At 35.2% G+C, this 15,679-nt stretch overlaps 1 protein-coding gene across 1 annotated transcript in view; it reads left to right on the plus strand.

The window, feature by feature from the left end:
* The window catches only part of KIF5C (kinesin family member 5C), a 187,677-nt gene that overhangs the window by 131,478 nt on the left and 40,520 nt on the right, over positions 1–15,679 (plus strand). Inside the window, 4 exon segments of the mRNA XM_074302183.1 lie at positions 2,423–2,491; positions 5,090–5,296; positions 7,827–7,973; positions 14,655–14,897. Of these exon segments, the coding sequence (XP_074158284.1) occupies positions 2,423–2,491; positions 5,090–5,296; positions 7,827–7,973; positions 14,655–14,897 (666 nt within the window).

A 15,679-nucleotide genomic window follows, 5' to 3' on the forward strand; every position in this document is an offset into this window, starting at 1 on the left:
GCGTGTGTCTTGGTTTTCTCAGGAAAATGATACTTTAAAATAGTTGCGATTTCACTGGTATGGGCACTTCTTTCAGATTCTAATCATAGTAGAGAATACTAATACATAGTTCCATGAGGTGCTGTGTTCAAAACAAATGAGCAGGGTGTCAACATTTTAGTAATAAAACCTTTCTGACCATAGCTGGGCTGGTCTTCAGTGGACAATCCATTTCCGAGCCTGGTAGATTTTTGTGGCTATGTCCTTCTATGGCTTTGAGGAAGCCATGATGAGGCATCAGAATAGGATTTGAGTGAAAGGAGTATCCTCTGTGTATGTTAAATATGAAAGAAAATTTTCTAGACTGTAATGCAAAATTAATCTGAAACTGTAGTTTTGTTTTACTCCTGATTTCTGAAGTTGATTATTGAATTTTCAGAAATCACAATGAAATCCAAAATTACTTGTCCCATCATAAGCAAAATAATTCTGGTTCCTTGACTCTACCCTCTTTGTGGTAAAAGAGAGAGAGAACCTTGCTTTTGTTTTCTCACCTGTAACTCATCTTGGTCACTTCTAGGTCCCAGGAGAAGAGCTGGCAATTGCTACCTACTTATTTCTTTTACTTTAGTTGGATGTTTATGAAGCACCTGCAGAGTGCCAAAGAACATTAACAAAAACAATCTCTTCTCCAGTTACCTACATTCTAAATTTAGAAAACAAGACATCAACAGTGCTAGATCCTTAGAACAAAATCACCATTTTTGGAGGCTTTCTTTTGGTGCACTTTCTCATTCCAAACATTTAATCTGCTCTAAGAGTTAGGTAGTAGAACTCTTCTGTATAGTTTGTGAAATAATTGAAGATTTAGTGGTGTTATAAAAAAAATTTCCCTATAGAGAAATTATTTTAAAGGCAACCTTCTTACAGAAAAGAGAAATTACAAATAATGCTGTGGACCGGGAATGGAAGGCACAGGTATGCATACACTGGTTTCAGAATATTATTTCTACATCAAAAGCTGTAGCATGTTAGTTGACAGCTTTGAAGGTCAGGCTCTTAAAGGGAACCCCCGGGAGAGCAACAAGCCCCTTCTGTTTCGTCCTATCCATTTTCATAACAAGGCTGCATGTTGCTACATGTCAAATTCCTAACCATCCTCTGCAGTAGGTTGATACTGAATGCCCAATTAGGTCCTAGGACATTGTTTTTATATTTTTAACTCTTCCTGTTTCCCAGAAAAAGATAAATGTGAATAGGGATTGTTTTGTGTTACATTTTGAAGATTTTATTGGAAATGATGAAAATGATAGCAGAGCATATAGAGTTAATCTCCTGCTGCTAGGCAGCTCATGCCTGCTGTTCCACCCACATCTGGGGGTGGGTAGTTTACCAGGTGAAAGCCAAGCGAAGAAATTTACATTCCAGTTACAAAGGGCTTAAAGAGCCAGCATCCAAGCTTTGATAGCAGCAACATCTAGTGGCAGAAAATGAGAATGAAAATAATGAATTTGTCCAAGGAGAAGATTCCTTACCACCAAATCAATAGCCGCCTCCTCCTCATCATTCTCCCCACCCCCTCAGCCAAGCATTAACTTGAGAATTTTTTTTCTCCTTTACTTATAAATGGAATTCACTTCTGTACTGGAATATTCCATTGCCAAAGATAAATCCTTTCCCATAACTATAAAACTGTTGCTATATCTCATTTCTCAGCCAAAATGCAAATAATGTCTGTGCATTATTCATGCTAGGTCAATCAAGGCTCCTGTTTCCAGAGCTTTGCTGAGTTGGGCATTTTCTAAATTGACTAGTTTTTCCACCTGAGAGCCCCTTTCCCCACACTCCCTGTTTCCCCATTTCCACCTGTCAGCTTTTAACATTGTAAATCTGAGGTTTTCCAATTGATTTAAAAGTAAAGTTTTTTCCCCAAACATCCTGGCAGAGCCGCTAGAAGTAATACACACCATCTCTTGCTATCATTGAAGTGGTTAGAATTGGGGGTCAAAACACAGAGTAAGATAGTTTTTAAAAAATACTTATTTTTCCTTTTCATTGATGAGTTTTAGTAAGATGCAGCATATGAAGGTCCCTAAGGTCTTTTTTCAGTTTCATTCTTAGAGGGTTTGTTTTTGTTTTTGTTTTTTTTTTGTAATTTCCAGGTGAATAGGATTAGGATTGTGTAGTATATTATACATCAGAGAACACTGAGTTATTTCATCCATTGTGAAAAGTAGATTGAGAGGTATTTTAAGCAAATATAAAAACATGGAACCAATTACTTATCTTCTGAAATAATAGTAGAAGGAAGGAGAGTTATACTTTTCTCTTTTAATCTATAATCAAGCTCATAGCTGATGTCTTAGTGGCTATTTTCTGAAAACCTAGGTGTCAAAAGTGGAAACACTAGTAAAAAAAAATTAAATGTCCTATTTCATTTCAGGATGATGAAATTAACCAGCAGAGCCAGCTGGCTGAAAAATTAAAGCAGCAGATGTTGGATCAGGATGAGGTAAAGAGACAAATGAAAAAATCAAAGTTATTAGAATTTTTGTTTAATTCTACAAATTGTAACTTTTCCAAGAGACTAAAAAAAGCCTTTGCTTGACTCCAGTGGAACTTTCTGGCTGTTTTCTTTTATCTTAGGACAGTAGGGTGATGCCTTTCTGAGTGGAATTTACAAAATGAGGCATGACTTAGTCTGTGACATTTTAAGCACCTTGAAAGTGCTTTCCTTCCCTTTCCTCCCTTTCCCCTTTCCCCCTCCTATTTCCCCCCTCCCCTTTCCCCCTTTCCCCCTTCCCTCTACCTCCTTCCCCTTTACCCTCTTTCTCTTTACTCCCTTTTTCCTTTCCTCCTTCCCCCTTTCCCTCTTCCCTTTCCCCTTTCTCCTTTCCTCCTTCCCCCTTTTCCTCTTCCCTTTTCCCTCTTTCCCCTTCTCCTTTCTTCCTTTCCCCTTTCCCTCTTCCCTTTCCCTCTTTATCCCTTCCCTCTTCTCCTTTCCTCCTTCCCCCTTTTCCCTCTTCCCTTTCCCCTTTCCCCCTTCTTTCCTCCTTCCTCCTTTCCCTCTTCCCTTTCCCCTTTATCCTTTCCTCCTCCCCCTTTCCCTCTTCCCTTTTCCCTCTTTCTCCCTTCCCTCTTCTCCTTTTCCCCCTTCCCCCTTCCCCTTTCCTCCTTCCCCCCTTTCCCTCTTCCCTTTTCCCTCTTTCCCCTTCTCCTTTCCTCCTTCCCCCTTTCCCTCTTCCCTTTTCCCTCTTTCTCCCTTCCCTCTTCTCCTTTTCCCCCTTCCCCCTTCCCCTTTCCTCCTTCCCCCCTTTCCCTCTTCCCTTTTCCCTCTTTCCCCTTCTCCTTTCCTCCTTCCCCCCTTTCCCTCTTCCCTTTTCCCTCTTTCCCCTTCCCCCATTTTCTCCTTCCCCCTTCCCTTTTTCCCTTTCCCTCTTTCCCTTTCCCCCTTCCTTCTTCCCCTTTCCCCCTTCCTCTTTCCTCTTCCCTTTTCCTTTCCCTTTCCTTTCCCACCCCTGTAGATAAAAGCAGGTCTTGAAGTGAGGAGGGTGAAACATATAAAAGACTCTTAGTACTCTAGACAAGAATTGCTGTCTCTTCATTTCCTACTGACATTACTTTTGGGTGAAACACATAAGAGAATCTTAGTACTCTAGACAAGAATTGCTGTCTCTTCATTTCCTACTGACATTACTTCTGGGTGAAATACATAAGAGAATCTTAGTACTCTAGACAAGAATTGCTGTCTCTTCATTTCCTACTGACATTACTTCTATTACTCCTCCACACTCATTTGGATGCCATTTATAATTAACCCTCATATATCAACACTGATCATGATCACTATTACCCTTTGGCAATAATACAAAGGGGAGAGGAGAGAGAGGTAAGATGCATGCTGGAATTCTCTTGCATCACTAAAAGGTGGAAGGATGGATTTTGACATCCTCAGAAAGAAGAGATGTGTCATGTTCCCACCTCCTCTATCTCTCATTCACTCACCAACTTAAATTATAAATTTGTGCAAATAGGAATTCATTGTAGTTTTGCTCTATGGAGTATACCCTATTCTCATGCTAATATGGGAAAGGTAGATATGAGTAAATTTAAATCCAAAATAATACCCCCAATTAGTTTCATAGGTATACTTTCAATCTTCTTTCCCCAGTTAACTTTTTCCTGAATACTGTATACTTGCTGTTGTGGAAGCTTACTAATTATGAAGTAGCCAAAATATATGACAGAAGGGTAATTGTAACATTAGCTGGATATCTAGACTTTGAGTAGTCTGGAATTAGTCTGAAATTGTCTGTGTATCAATGACTGGATTAAAATAGAAAAGGAAGTAAACCCAACACAGATGTAATACTTGCTTACATTTTAAAAGTTATCTTGAAATAATTAGTTGATAGTTTTTGCCATTATGGTTGACCACGCTTCTCAAACACAGTTTATTTCCCACATATAAATTGATAGCATTTGAATGTATTTATTTCCTAACATAGATTACACTTGCAAAGTATGGTTTTGATTCTGTCTTCCTCCCCAGTTCTTTATTTTCACCTAACAAATGTTTATGTGGGCATTTCTTTCCTCCTAATTTCAGTTCCATTGCCTTTCTCATTGGAGTTTCTAAGGCATATATTGTAACAATTTCTCAATCACTTTACCAGTTGGTTTTGCTTGATAAGCGCTGTTTCAGAGAATGTAACTTATATAAATGTAAATTATATAATACATACATATATTATAATTAATTTCTTTCCAAGGCTTTAAGACCCTGCCCCAATAAGTTTGATTCACTCATTCCATCTGCAAAGTAGAAATAATGGAATAATCTGCTTTGTAAAGGTTTGATTCACTCACTTATAATTATTACTTTTGTAAATTTTTGGCTTTCAGAAGAATTTCATGAGCATTTATGAAAGCTTGTATTACCTTCTGCAGTTGTACAGGGTTACTAATTACAAACATATTAATAAATTAACTTCCCTGGCTCAAAAGAGTATTATTTTGATTCACTGTTTCAATTTTATAGTAACAATCTTATTCTATTTTATAGCTGGCCTTCATTTCTTCCAAAACTTAAAAAAAATTTTTTTTAAAGCTTTTAGCTTCTACAAGAAGAGACTATGAGAAGATCCAAGAGGAGCTGACTCGTCTCCAGATTGAGAATGAGGCTGCCAAGGATGAGGTGAAAGAGGTTCTTCAAGCCCTAGAGGAACTAGCTGTCAATTATGACCAGAAGTCACAGGAAGTGGAGGACAAGACCCGAGCCAATGAGCAGCTGACTGATGAGCTAGCCCAGAAAACGGTTGGGACTTTTTCTAGTGAGGTGGGGGGGTGGAGGAGGTTCTCTAGCTTTAGTGGCTGTTCTGCATTTATGTTATGCATATGCTATGCATAACATAAAAGATGCTAAATGTTTTGGGAACTGATAGAGTCTTAGGTGACAAAAAGATTTGAATGTATCTTTTTTGTTTTTTTTCTTTCTGAGAATTTCATGTAAGTTTTCCTGGATGGCATTTAAACCTACTCCCAAAGTTAGTTAGGTATTTCTCAGCTTGCTGATCCATTTCCTTGAAATATCTATTCTGGAGCAGCCCCATATCTCAGCATTAATCCCTGGCGCATTGTTTATGGGTGATCATTTTCCATTTTGGACAGCTAGGTGGTGTAGATTCATTTTCCTGAATTCAAATGTGGTCTCAATTGGAGATATGAGCGCCGGAGTATTTGATTAGTTTTCTTAGTTCCTCTCAATGAGGAAAACAACTTGTATGTGTGATCTTTGCCCACACTTAGAGGATAGTTGTCTCTCACAGAACTCTGATAGACACAGAGCTTTAAACTCTAATGTTAGTGTTGAGGAGTTGTAGTTATTTTTCACTTTCCAAGGTCTTTCTACTTCCTCAAATTTACTGCTCCCCACACCTTGCCTTAATTTTTATTTTGTTTGTTTTAGGATTCTGCTCACCCTGATTTGGCTTATTATTTATTTAAGCTGGCCCCTCCATTGGGTTCTACCTTGCCTTTCCCCTTTGTTCCCCCCTTCTCACTACATCTTGGAAAAGGTGGTGTCAATTCCATGTAACAGATTTTGTGATGAGGTCAGTCTACCCTAGGTTCCAGTAAAGCATTATATCTAGCTATCTGAGGAGTACTGATTTTTGCCCTTTACCATTTGGCAAATGTGTTTGCAGGGAAGAAAAGGAAGCAAGGTTCAGCAGTGAACTGCTTCCCTGGGAACCTCTGCATAATGGCTTGGCATCATGAGAATTTGTCCAGTATGCTTGATGGAAGTCATCCAAATTTGATTGGCAAAGGATGTTAGCAGATGGTGCTGGGAAACTTAATCTGCTCACCATAGGGGATACAAGAGATGTCATTGACTTCATAAACTCAGCTGGGCTGGCAGAGACTTTTTAAAAATAATTTCTTAAGATAGGGAGATAAATTTTGGAAATACCTCTTTGTATTTTCAACCTGGAATTATTAAATAGAAAAATCAAAGAAGAGTTGGGGAAACTGCAAAGATATTTAGCAATTCTTTTTGTAAGGAGGCTTGTGTTTAATGCCTCATTATATTTTTAAATAGTGAGAAGTCATTGAGAGTGATTTTTTTTTCCTACTCAGTACCAATGAATGATTTTTCATAGTACAATCTTGTCACTATCACTCATATGCTAAGTGATACTAGCTAATTCTCAAGTAATTTTCATAGCCTAATCAGTAAAATGTGTTATATTGTAAGAGATATATTTGGAAGGATTATGTAAATTGCTTTGTATTAACTTTTGTGTCTTTGGTGTTAGAGGGACTGCTTCTTTGTAGATTCAGTTAATTAGAAAAATACTAAGTCAAAGACTTGTTATCTATTTTGTTGTTGTGTGGTATTAGTCAATCAACAAACAACTGTATGTGCTACCAAACACAATGTTGGCTTCTATACGATTAAGATAATTTCTGCCCTCAAGAAGCTGAATGTGCTTAAGCACTAATTCGTTCTGATATCACATATCAGGAGTGGATAAAATTTTTTTTTAGTCTTTGGCAAGAAAATGGAGCTTTTTAATCTATAAAGAATCCCTCTCTTCTTTGGTTTTGTATTATGTGACGAAGATGATCTGCATTCAGTTTAGCTCTTCTGGGAAGATTAGGGAAAAAAAAGTCAGCTACTTCTAAATTAATTCTTTCCTGGTTGCTGTTTCTGTGAGTATAGTGAATGAGCAAAAAAACAAAACAAAACACAAACAAACAAAAACAAACAAACAAAAAAAAAAACAACTTAAAAGCTAAATTATTAAGTTTCTTAATAATTTAACTTATAAGTTGGTTTTTTTTTGTTTTTTGTTTTTGGTTTTTGGTTTACAAGACTTCTGTCTCCTAGGTGAGGGACAAATCTGAGAGGTAACCTAGAGAACAGATTCACTCAGAAGACAAGATTAAGAGTGATATATATATATATATATATATATATATATATATATATATATATATATATATATATATATAACATTTTTAACATTTGGAATGTTCTGAATTTAAATTGAATTGAGCCCCTTTCCTTCTCTTCTCCTTTTCTCTCCCTCCACCACCATATTATTCCCTGGTGTCAGTTGAAAAATGTCCAAACTTATATTTTGGAATATATAACTTATACCAATATTTGATTAAAAAACCAATACCAACTAATCTTTCTGAATCTTTTATAACCACTACTACTAATAAAAGAACTCTTTTCTGGACAATGCTTTATAATTTTCCTCAAAGTCATACTTTATTCATATGACCAAAAAGTGGTCTTTTTTTTTTAACACTGTTGATAACTTTTTTCTTTCCAGACTACCTTGAGTGCTACACAAAGAGAGCTGAATCAGTTGCAGGAGCTGAGTAATCACCAGAAAAAACGTGCCACGGAGATCCTGAATTTACTGTTGAAGGACCTGGGGGAGATTGGTGGAATCATTGGCACCAATGATGTGAAGACAGTAAGCCATTTCAATCTTTATTTTGGTGTTCGTTTTTTTAATGACAACATAACATAGGGAAAAAGATTCAGTTAAATTTGTATTCAGATATGTTGGATTCAAATTCAACTCTGCCACTGACTATCTGGATAATAATCTTGGACAATCACTTGGCTTCTTTGGCTTCGTCTTTTTGGTAAAATGAGCTAGTGAAGCTATATGGTGGGAAAATATGCTAGAGTTAGAATTAGCGGAGATGGGTTTGAAATCCAGCTCTTTTTTTTTTTTTTTTCTGAGGCAATTGGGATGAAGTGACTTGCCCAGGTTCACACAGGTAGGAAGTGTTAAGTGTCTGAGACCAGATTTGAACTCAGGTCCTCCTGACTTAAGGGCAGGTGCTCTTATTGTGTATATGACCCTGAAAAATCACTTACCCTTTGGCTTCTTTTCTTTCTTATCTGTGAAATGAAAAAAATTGGATTAAGAGGTCTCTAAATCTTTGAGATACAAATGATCTCTAAGATCCCTGTTGTCTAAGCAATCTATAAATGCATAAGTACTTATGCTCCCTGCTCTTAAGGAGAGCATTAATGAGAATTAATCCTGTGAAATTGAGAATGTATTGGGAGAAGAAAGTGGAAAGTGATTTTCAATTCTGGAAGATAGTCAATAAATGTTTATTAAGTATTTACTAGTTATCAGGCACTATTCTCAGCCTAGGGAATATAAAAAGAGGCAAAAGACAATCTCTGTCTTCAAAGAGCTTAAAATCTAATGGATAGTGTCCATAGTCAAATCTTGATGGCACTAAAGTAAATGTCCTATTCCCTGAAGACATATTCCAATGTTAAGGGAAAATGTACAATGAAATAACTTGGGTAAATATGAAAATTAAGTTATTTACAAAGGATTTTATTTTCTTTTGAAAATATGGTAGAGTAAAATTTGTCTCACTGCTATGTGGCGTATCCTCTACTTTTTTATTATTCTATATTTGACAAAGACCAATTAACATCAACATTTCTGCATGATGCATATATTTACAAATATAAGACTGGAAAGGAGATTATAAAATCATAGTTGTCATTTAATTCTGTATCTAAACTGTCAGCCTTTCTTTTTCCCTTTGTAAAGTAATAAGATGGGAAAGAAGTTTGTTCTTAGCTTTTTGTATTGTGGAATGATGCACATCTAGGGAAATGTCTAAAAGATCAATTATGGACAATGGAAGAGAGAGTATTGGTTGTTGAATTTCATTCTCAAAGAGGACCAAAATAACAATATTAGAATCAAGTTATAGTGTACCTGACTGTTCATATCATACCAGAACAGTATGATCTGGGAATGCTTTACCACTGTCAAGCACAAATAGAAGAGAGATAAAATTTTAAAATATGAATGAAAATTTTGTCTGCATAATTTCTAAATAACTACTTGAAAAATGAAAATGGACTGAGGTTGACCAATCTTTAAATCCAACTCCCCTTCTCCTTTCTTTCTGTCTGCCTGCCTCTGTGTGTATGTGTCTATCTCTCTCCAGTTCTATCATTTATTTATTGATTTATATCAATGTTTATTTTTAGGTAGACAGTTTATGAGTAAGGGTCTATAATTGAGAGGCAAAGACTACTGAATTAGTGGTCAAAAAAGGATGAATTTGAATTCTGGTTCTTCCATTTTAATAGTTGTGTTACCTAAAAGAACCTCAATTTTTCTCAGTTAAATGGGAATAATAATATTTGTACTAGCTACAATAAAGTAGTCATTTTGAGGATCAAATGATGTTATATATGTAAAATAATCTTTAAATTTGAACTATTATTTAAAAATGTTTGAAGATGGATCTCAATGTTGAACTCTCAGAATAGTACAGAAAAATTCAATTTAAGTATTTTTACAGCTAAATTTTCTAGGAGAGATGTTGAACTAAGTGGCATTCTTTCAACTCTGGTATTCTCTTATAGTATTACTATTTATAAGCAGACATTCAATAAGTGCCAGTGAATAATTCTGAAATTTAATTTTAAAGTATTCATGTACCATGGTGCTAATTCCATTTCATCTAAGTTTAGTTATTGAAGTTTGATTTCACTTTTAGAAGAATGTATTGGTCCCAGACAAACCAAATCCCAACATTTTGCTGAATGCCAAGGCCCTTTTAAATTAAAGGCAGAGCTGATTTTGTAATGTTGGCTTCTTCTGCTGTCAATGAAAAAAAGAGTATTATGTTAAGCTGAAAAATAGAGCTGATGTAAAATGCAAATGAAATCAAGGAGTGCCTGGGTGCCTTAGGGAATTGAAGCATGATTGAAATAATTTTAAAATATTGAACTGGATGCTGCTAGGATGTTGATGTGTTCCCTCCTCCTCTTTTCCCACATCCAATTAGTTGTCAAATTAATTGCCAAATCCTTTTGATTCTATCTTTTAATATTTCTTTACTTCTATCCCCTTCTTTCCATTATTATTGCTACTTTCCTATTTCAGGGCTTCATGACTTCATTCTTTGACAACTACTATGTGATAACTTTGAAATTAATGTTCCTAAAATAATCTGTCCATTTTATAGTACATGTCATTCTTCTTGACTCACAAATTCGATCATGTCACTCCTCTCTTCAAAAACCCTAGCTGGCTTTCCATTAATCTTTTGATAAAGTTTAGATTTCTTATCCTGATAATCAAAGCCCTTCTCAATATCTTCCCATCTGGTTTTCTGCCTTTTTCCTATTATTTTTGAACTTTTTTTGTTCATTTTTTTTGCTGAGGCAATTGGAGTTAAGTGACTTGCCCAGAGTCACGTATACCTTTGTACTTTTAAGTTTCCTACCAAACTGATCCCTGAAAATACTATTTTCCTTCCCCTATATCTTTATTTATATCATCTAGGTTCTGTCTAGAATATTACCCTATGTATCTAACATCCAACCTGCTCTTTTTCAGCTTATTGTATCCTGCCCATTTTTATTACCTAGTTCAAAAGCCATCTTCTCCATTAAGTTTTCCCTAATCTTTTCCTGACTTCAATTGGATGTGCTCCATCCTTCCCCTGAGCCTCCATAACACTTTGTATGTCTCTCATTGTGCACTTAGCACATCTTACCTAATACTATAATTATGTGTGTCATTTCCCTCTAAAATATAAACTCTTTGAGGTCAGAAATGGTGACTTACTTGTTATGAATAATCCCCTGCATACTAACATAGTATATGTATATACAGTTTGTGCTACACATAGCATGTCCCTTGAGAATTCATTCAATAATTCTCAAAGTGGATTCTAAAATTTCCAGCTCTAGTTTAATTTCATTGATAATTTTGATGCATTTTAATCCTTAGATTATGATTCTTTCTTTAAATGAGCAGTACTCCTATGGAAAGAAAGTTTAGCATTCTTCAAATTCACTTGCTGTATATAGGCTTTTCTTATTTTATTAGGGAATCTTAAGTGGCTCAGTAAACTAAGTGCCAGGTCCACAGTCAGGAAGATGGATCTTCCTGAGTTCTAATCTGCCTTAAAAACTTACTAGCTGTGTGACCCTGGAAAAGTCACTCAATCCTGTTTGCTTCAGTTTCTCATCTGTAAAATGAACTGGAGACAGGAATGACAAAGCAGTCTAACATTTCTGCCAAGAAAACCCCAAATTGGGGTAATGTCTAAAAAATGACTCGACTAAATCTATGTAGCTATAGCAGTACAGTATATAGCTTCATTTAAAGCTATAAGGTAATGGGTTGGGGATTTTTCTCTCTGACTTATTATATTTCTGATTTGCTACTTAGTACCTGGACTTTTAGTGACAGATACATAGCCATGAGGAGCAGCCTGTTATCAAAACAAAACAAAAATGATGAGAGTTGGAATCTCCATTATTTCAAAGAGGAGATTGACTTGATTTTTATTTAAGAAGGAGAAAAGATTGATTTTCCTTAGAGTCAGTGGAACCTACCCTTGAAAATTGCTTTATCATCTACCAAAACAAAACAGGAAATGTTTCCAAGAAAAGCAAATTCAAAGAGTATATAGAGGAGAGAGGCAAGGTAAATGAAATTTATTTTGGCCATTTGCCTTTTTTCTTAACCCTGCATATTTTTTTCTTTTAGGGCGTGAAACATGAAATAGCAGATACATAGGCTTCATTTTGGACTAGGCAATAGCTCATCTGCTTGTAATTTTTGCTTCTTTACAACTCTATACCTTAGGAAGGTGGCATAGGAGAAAGAGTGTTTGGGTCAAGATATTCTAATTTCAAGGTGTTAGAGAGATGAAGTTAAGGTGAAAGAGAAGATTCCTTCCAATACTTTCCCCATTTGCCCAGTGAATGTGGAAACGATGTAGGTTATAATCAGCATATATATTCTCTACCCTTGACTCTGTGATGGCCAGATTCCAGTAACCAGATCATCTAATCTAAATGTAGATCCTCCCAGTCCATTATTTAAAATGGGCAGTTTGGTATAGAGGAAACACAACTCGTCTTATTCAAGTTAATATCCCAAATGCGTCACTTATTACCTTTGTGTCTATAGACAAATCAAATGTTAGTAAAAACACTTTTACTGCTCACCTTGAATAATTGTGATGAGAAAAGATCATTATTGAAGTATTGCATAAATGAGAACTTTTCTTATTAGTTATTGTTACATTTTAAAAAGGTGTATGAGGAAGAGCACTGCAAGGAATGTTTTATGGGTAAGGACACTTTAATCAGAAATGTAACTGACTTAAATAAATGTGCTATTATACACAGAGTCAGAGAGAGTTATGGTCTATACCATTCGGTTTTGAAAATGGAATTCTGTATAGTGTTAAGCATATAAAAAGCTTGCAACATCACATTTGCTAAATTCTGAAAGCTGGACTTTAGGTCCTTCCTGATGATTAATTTGTTTCATATTTGTTGCTAATTTCTCCAGATTATCTGATATCATATCCTTAGTCCTAAATGAACACTTAAAAACATACCAATAGAGAATGAGTGATACAACTTACTCGCAACTATTAGGTACTCTGAAACATTGCAGTACTAGGTTCTAGCCCAAATATCAAATCTTAACCTGTATTCACATACCAGTATAGTCCTATTATAAATACCTATTTGCTAAAATGCTGTGATACCCTCTGGTGGCTAAACAAAATTATACACATTTAACTAGCATTTGTATAATGAATTGTATAATCTGCTTATATAGTTCTTCATGGCCAAGTTTATATGGGGAATTATGAACTTTTAATTTTTGTGCCTTGCTTTAGCTTCTCTCTTTTTTTGATTGTGGATCTAAATCACAGAACTAAAATGTGAGGTTGCAACTTGATTGAAAGACACATGACCATGTTTGATTTAATGTTAAATACTAGAATTTGACTGAAGGAAACTGGATCTTTGAAAATCCAAAAGGTTCCTGATTCTGTAGGACAGTTCAACCTAAAAATGAGGAGGTAAAAGTAGGTATAATATATGATTTTGGTAATTGAGAAAAACAACAAAACAGTAAACCCAAGTAACTCTTATATATGTCTTAGTTTGCATTTAAATCTGTAAAATGGGGATTAAAATAATGATCCCCTCCAGTGGGATAAAATGTGTAAAGGACTTAGCACTATGCCTGGCAGATAGTTAATGCTTAATAAAACGCTTGTTGCCTTGTCCCTTTCTCTATCCTTTGTGATTCTGTGATACTTATTATGTAAAAGATTTCTGAAAACTTGGAATGATGATCTCTGAAGGTCTTGTTCTCTTAGGTTATTTTATGTTTTACTATTGTCAGTGCATATTTGACCTCCATCTTTTAGATAAACACACAATTTCCCCATTAACTCCCCTTACAGTGGAGCTATACCATATATTAAAAAAAAACACACCAAAATAAGACATTTTCTTATAACAACCAAAGCAAAATTATACTTGACATTTAAAAGTGTAGATTTTTAGTTAGTAGGAGGTTAGTTTGATGTCTCCTAGAAAATATACATAGTGGGGACAGTGTGTTCACTGGAAATTTGCTTAGAAGGTGTGAATTCAAGTACTTGGTATTTGATCACTGATAAATCAGTCAACAATCTCTCAAAGACTTAGTTTTTTCATCTGCCATATTGGGACAATGGTATCTCTGCCACTTAATTCACCAGGTTATTTTGAATAGTGTACTTTATAAACCATAAAGTTCTTAGTAAATGAATGTTATTATTATTAGCACATATATCTCTGGCTTTGGGAAGATGGCCAATAAATGTGGATAGGAGTTGCTGAGAAATGTCAAGGAAAGCCAACTCCTAAAGTGAAAACACTCCTATTTCAAAGTAAACTTGGTCCAGTGACTTCAGGACTTTCTGATTTCTTCTTACCACTTCCCAGATTGCCCTAAGAACCTATACTATTGATATTTTGTATTCTTCAATAGAGCATTCTAGATAACTAAATGAACCTTTGGTACTTGGCTTATAAAGATCATTTCCTAATTTCAAAGTTCTTTTTTTTCCTTGATCTAATGTCCCCTTGATCACCTCCATGGTATATTTGACATCTATGCATCAATATGATGAATATCTCTATCAAAATTCTTCTTACAGTTTAGAATAATGGTAACTTTTCAATACTGCTTTTGGTACCTAAGAGGATGCAGAGAGGAAGAGTCAATCTGGATTTTTGATTTCTACCCATTGAGCTAAAAGTAAGTAACAGTGTCCTCTTGTGTGTTCAGTTAGCAGATGTGAATGGAGTGATTGAGGAAGAGTTTACCATGGCCCGGCTGTACATCAGTAAGATGAAGTCTGAAGTGAAATCTCTAGTGAACCGGAGTAAACAACTGGAAAGTGCACAAATTGATTCTAACCGGAAGATGAATGCCAGTGAGCGGGAGCTTGCAGCCTGCCAGCTGCTAATCTCACAGGTCTATTGCTCTGTTCCTTCTCATCTGCTATACTTGCCCACTTGAAATAACTTTGTCCTTTTTTAGGCTGGTTAGGGGGATCAGTTATAGTTAATATATTTGTTCATATTGTTTTCCCTTGTTTTCCCAAGGGCCCAGCTTCTTAAATTGTGGTTCAAAACTTCATATGGGGTCTCATAACTGAATTGGGAGTTTTGAAATTATTATTATTAGTAATGTTTGAATTGTATGCCTAATTTATATGCCTATATAACTGGAGTTATGTAAAAATTTCTCAGGCAAAAAGGGGTTATGAGTGGAAAAAATTTAAGAAGCCCTGGGCTAATATAACTTGAGGCAGTAAAAATTTCCTGTGAAAGATAATAGAGTTAGTACAAGTTTAATCTTGTAGCGAATTTTCTTTTTTTGTCACTTGTGCTTCCTGAATTATCTAGATTTCCTTGGTCAGAGTCTGATACCTGTTATTTTTTGATAAATGGAGAAATGCAGTATAACTTAGAATTTTTAAATGATTTATATGTTAGAAGAAAATCTGATATTGCAAGATTTTTTGAGACCATCTTTTTAGCTGACATTCAATCTTTCTCCTACATATCCAGTTTAATATAAGAAAATAAGTATTCTCTGTAGGGCAATTACCAAGCATCCATTAACTTTCCTGCCATCAAATAATGATGTCCTTTTTTTCTATTATAGAAAGAAAGTTGAAAACACCACTCTGTGTAACCATTGATATTTATACTTGACATTTGGGTTTGTTTTTTATAAATAGTTCAATGTAAGTTTCTGAATAATTCATCCCATGCATCTATAATGGTGAAATTAGTTGAATATAA

Source organism: Sminthopsis crassicaudata, chromosome 3 (assembly GCF_048593235.1).
Source record: "Sminthopsis crassicaudata isolate SCR6 chromosome 3, ASM4859323v1, whole genome shotgun sequence".
Classification (NCBI taxonomy): domain Eukaryota; kingdom Metazoa; phylum Chordata; class Mammalia; order Dasyuromorphia; family Dasyuridae; genus Sminthopsis; species Sminthopsis crassicaudata.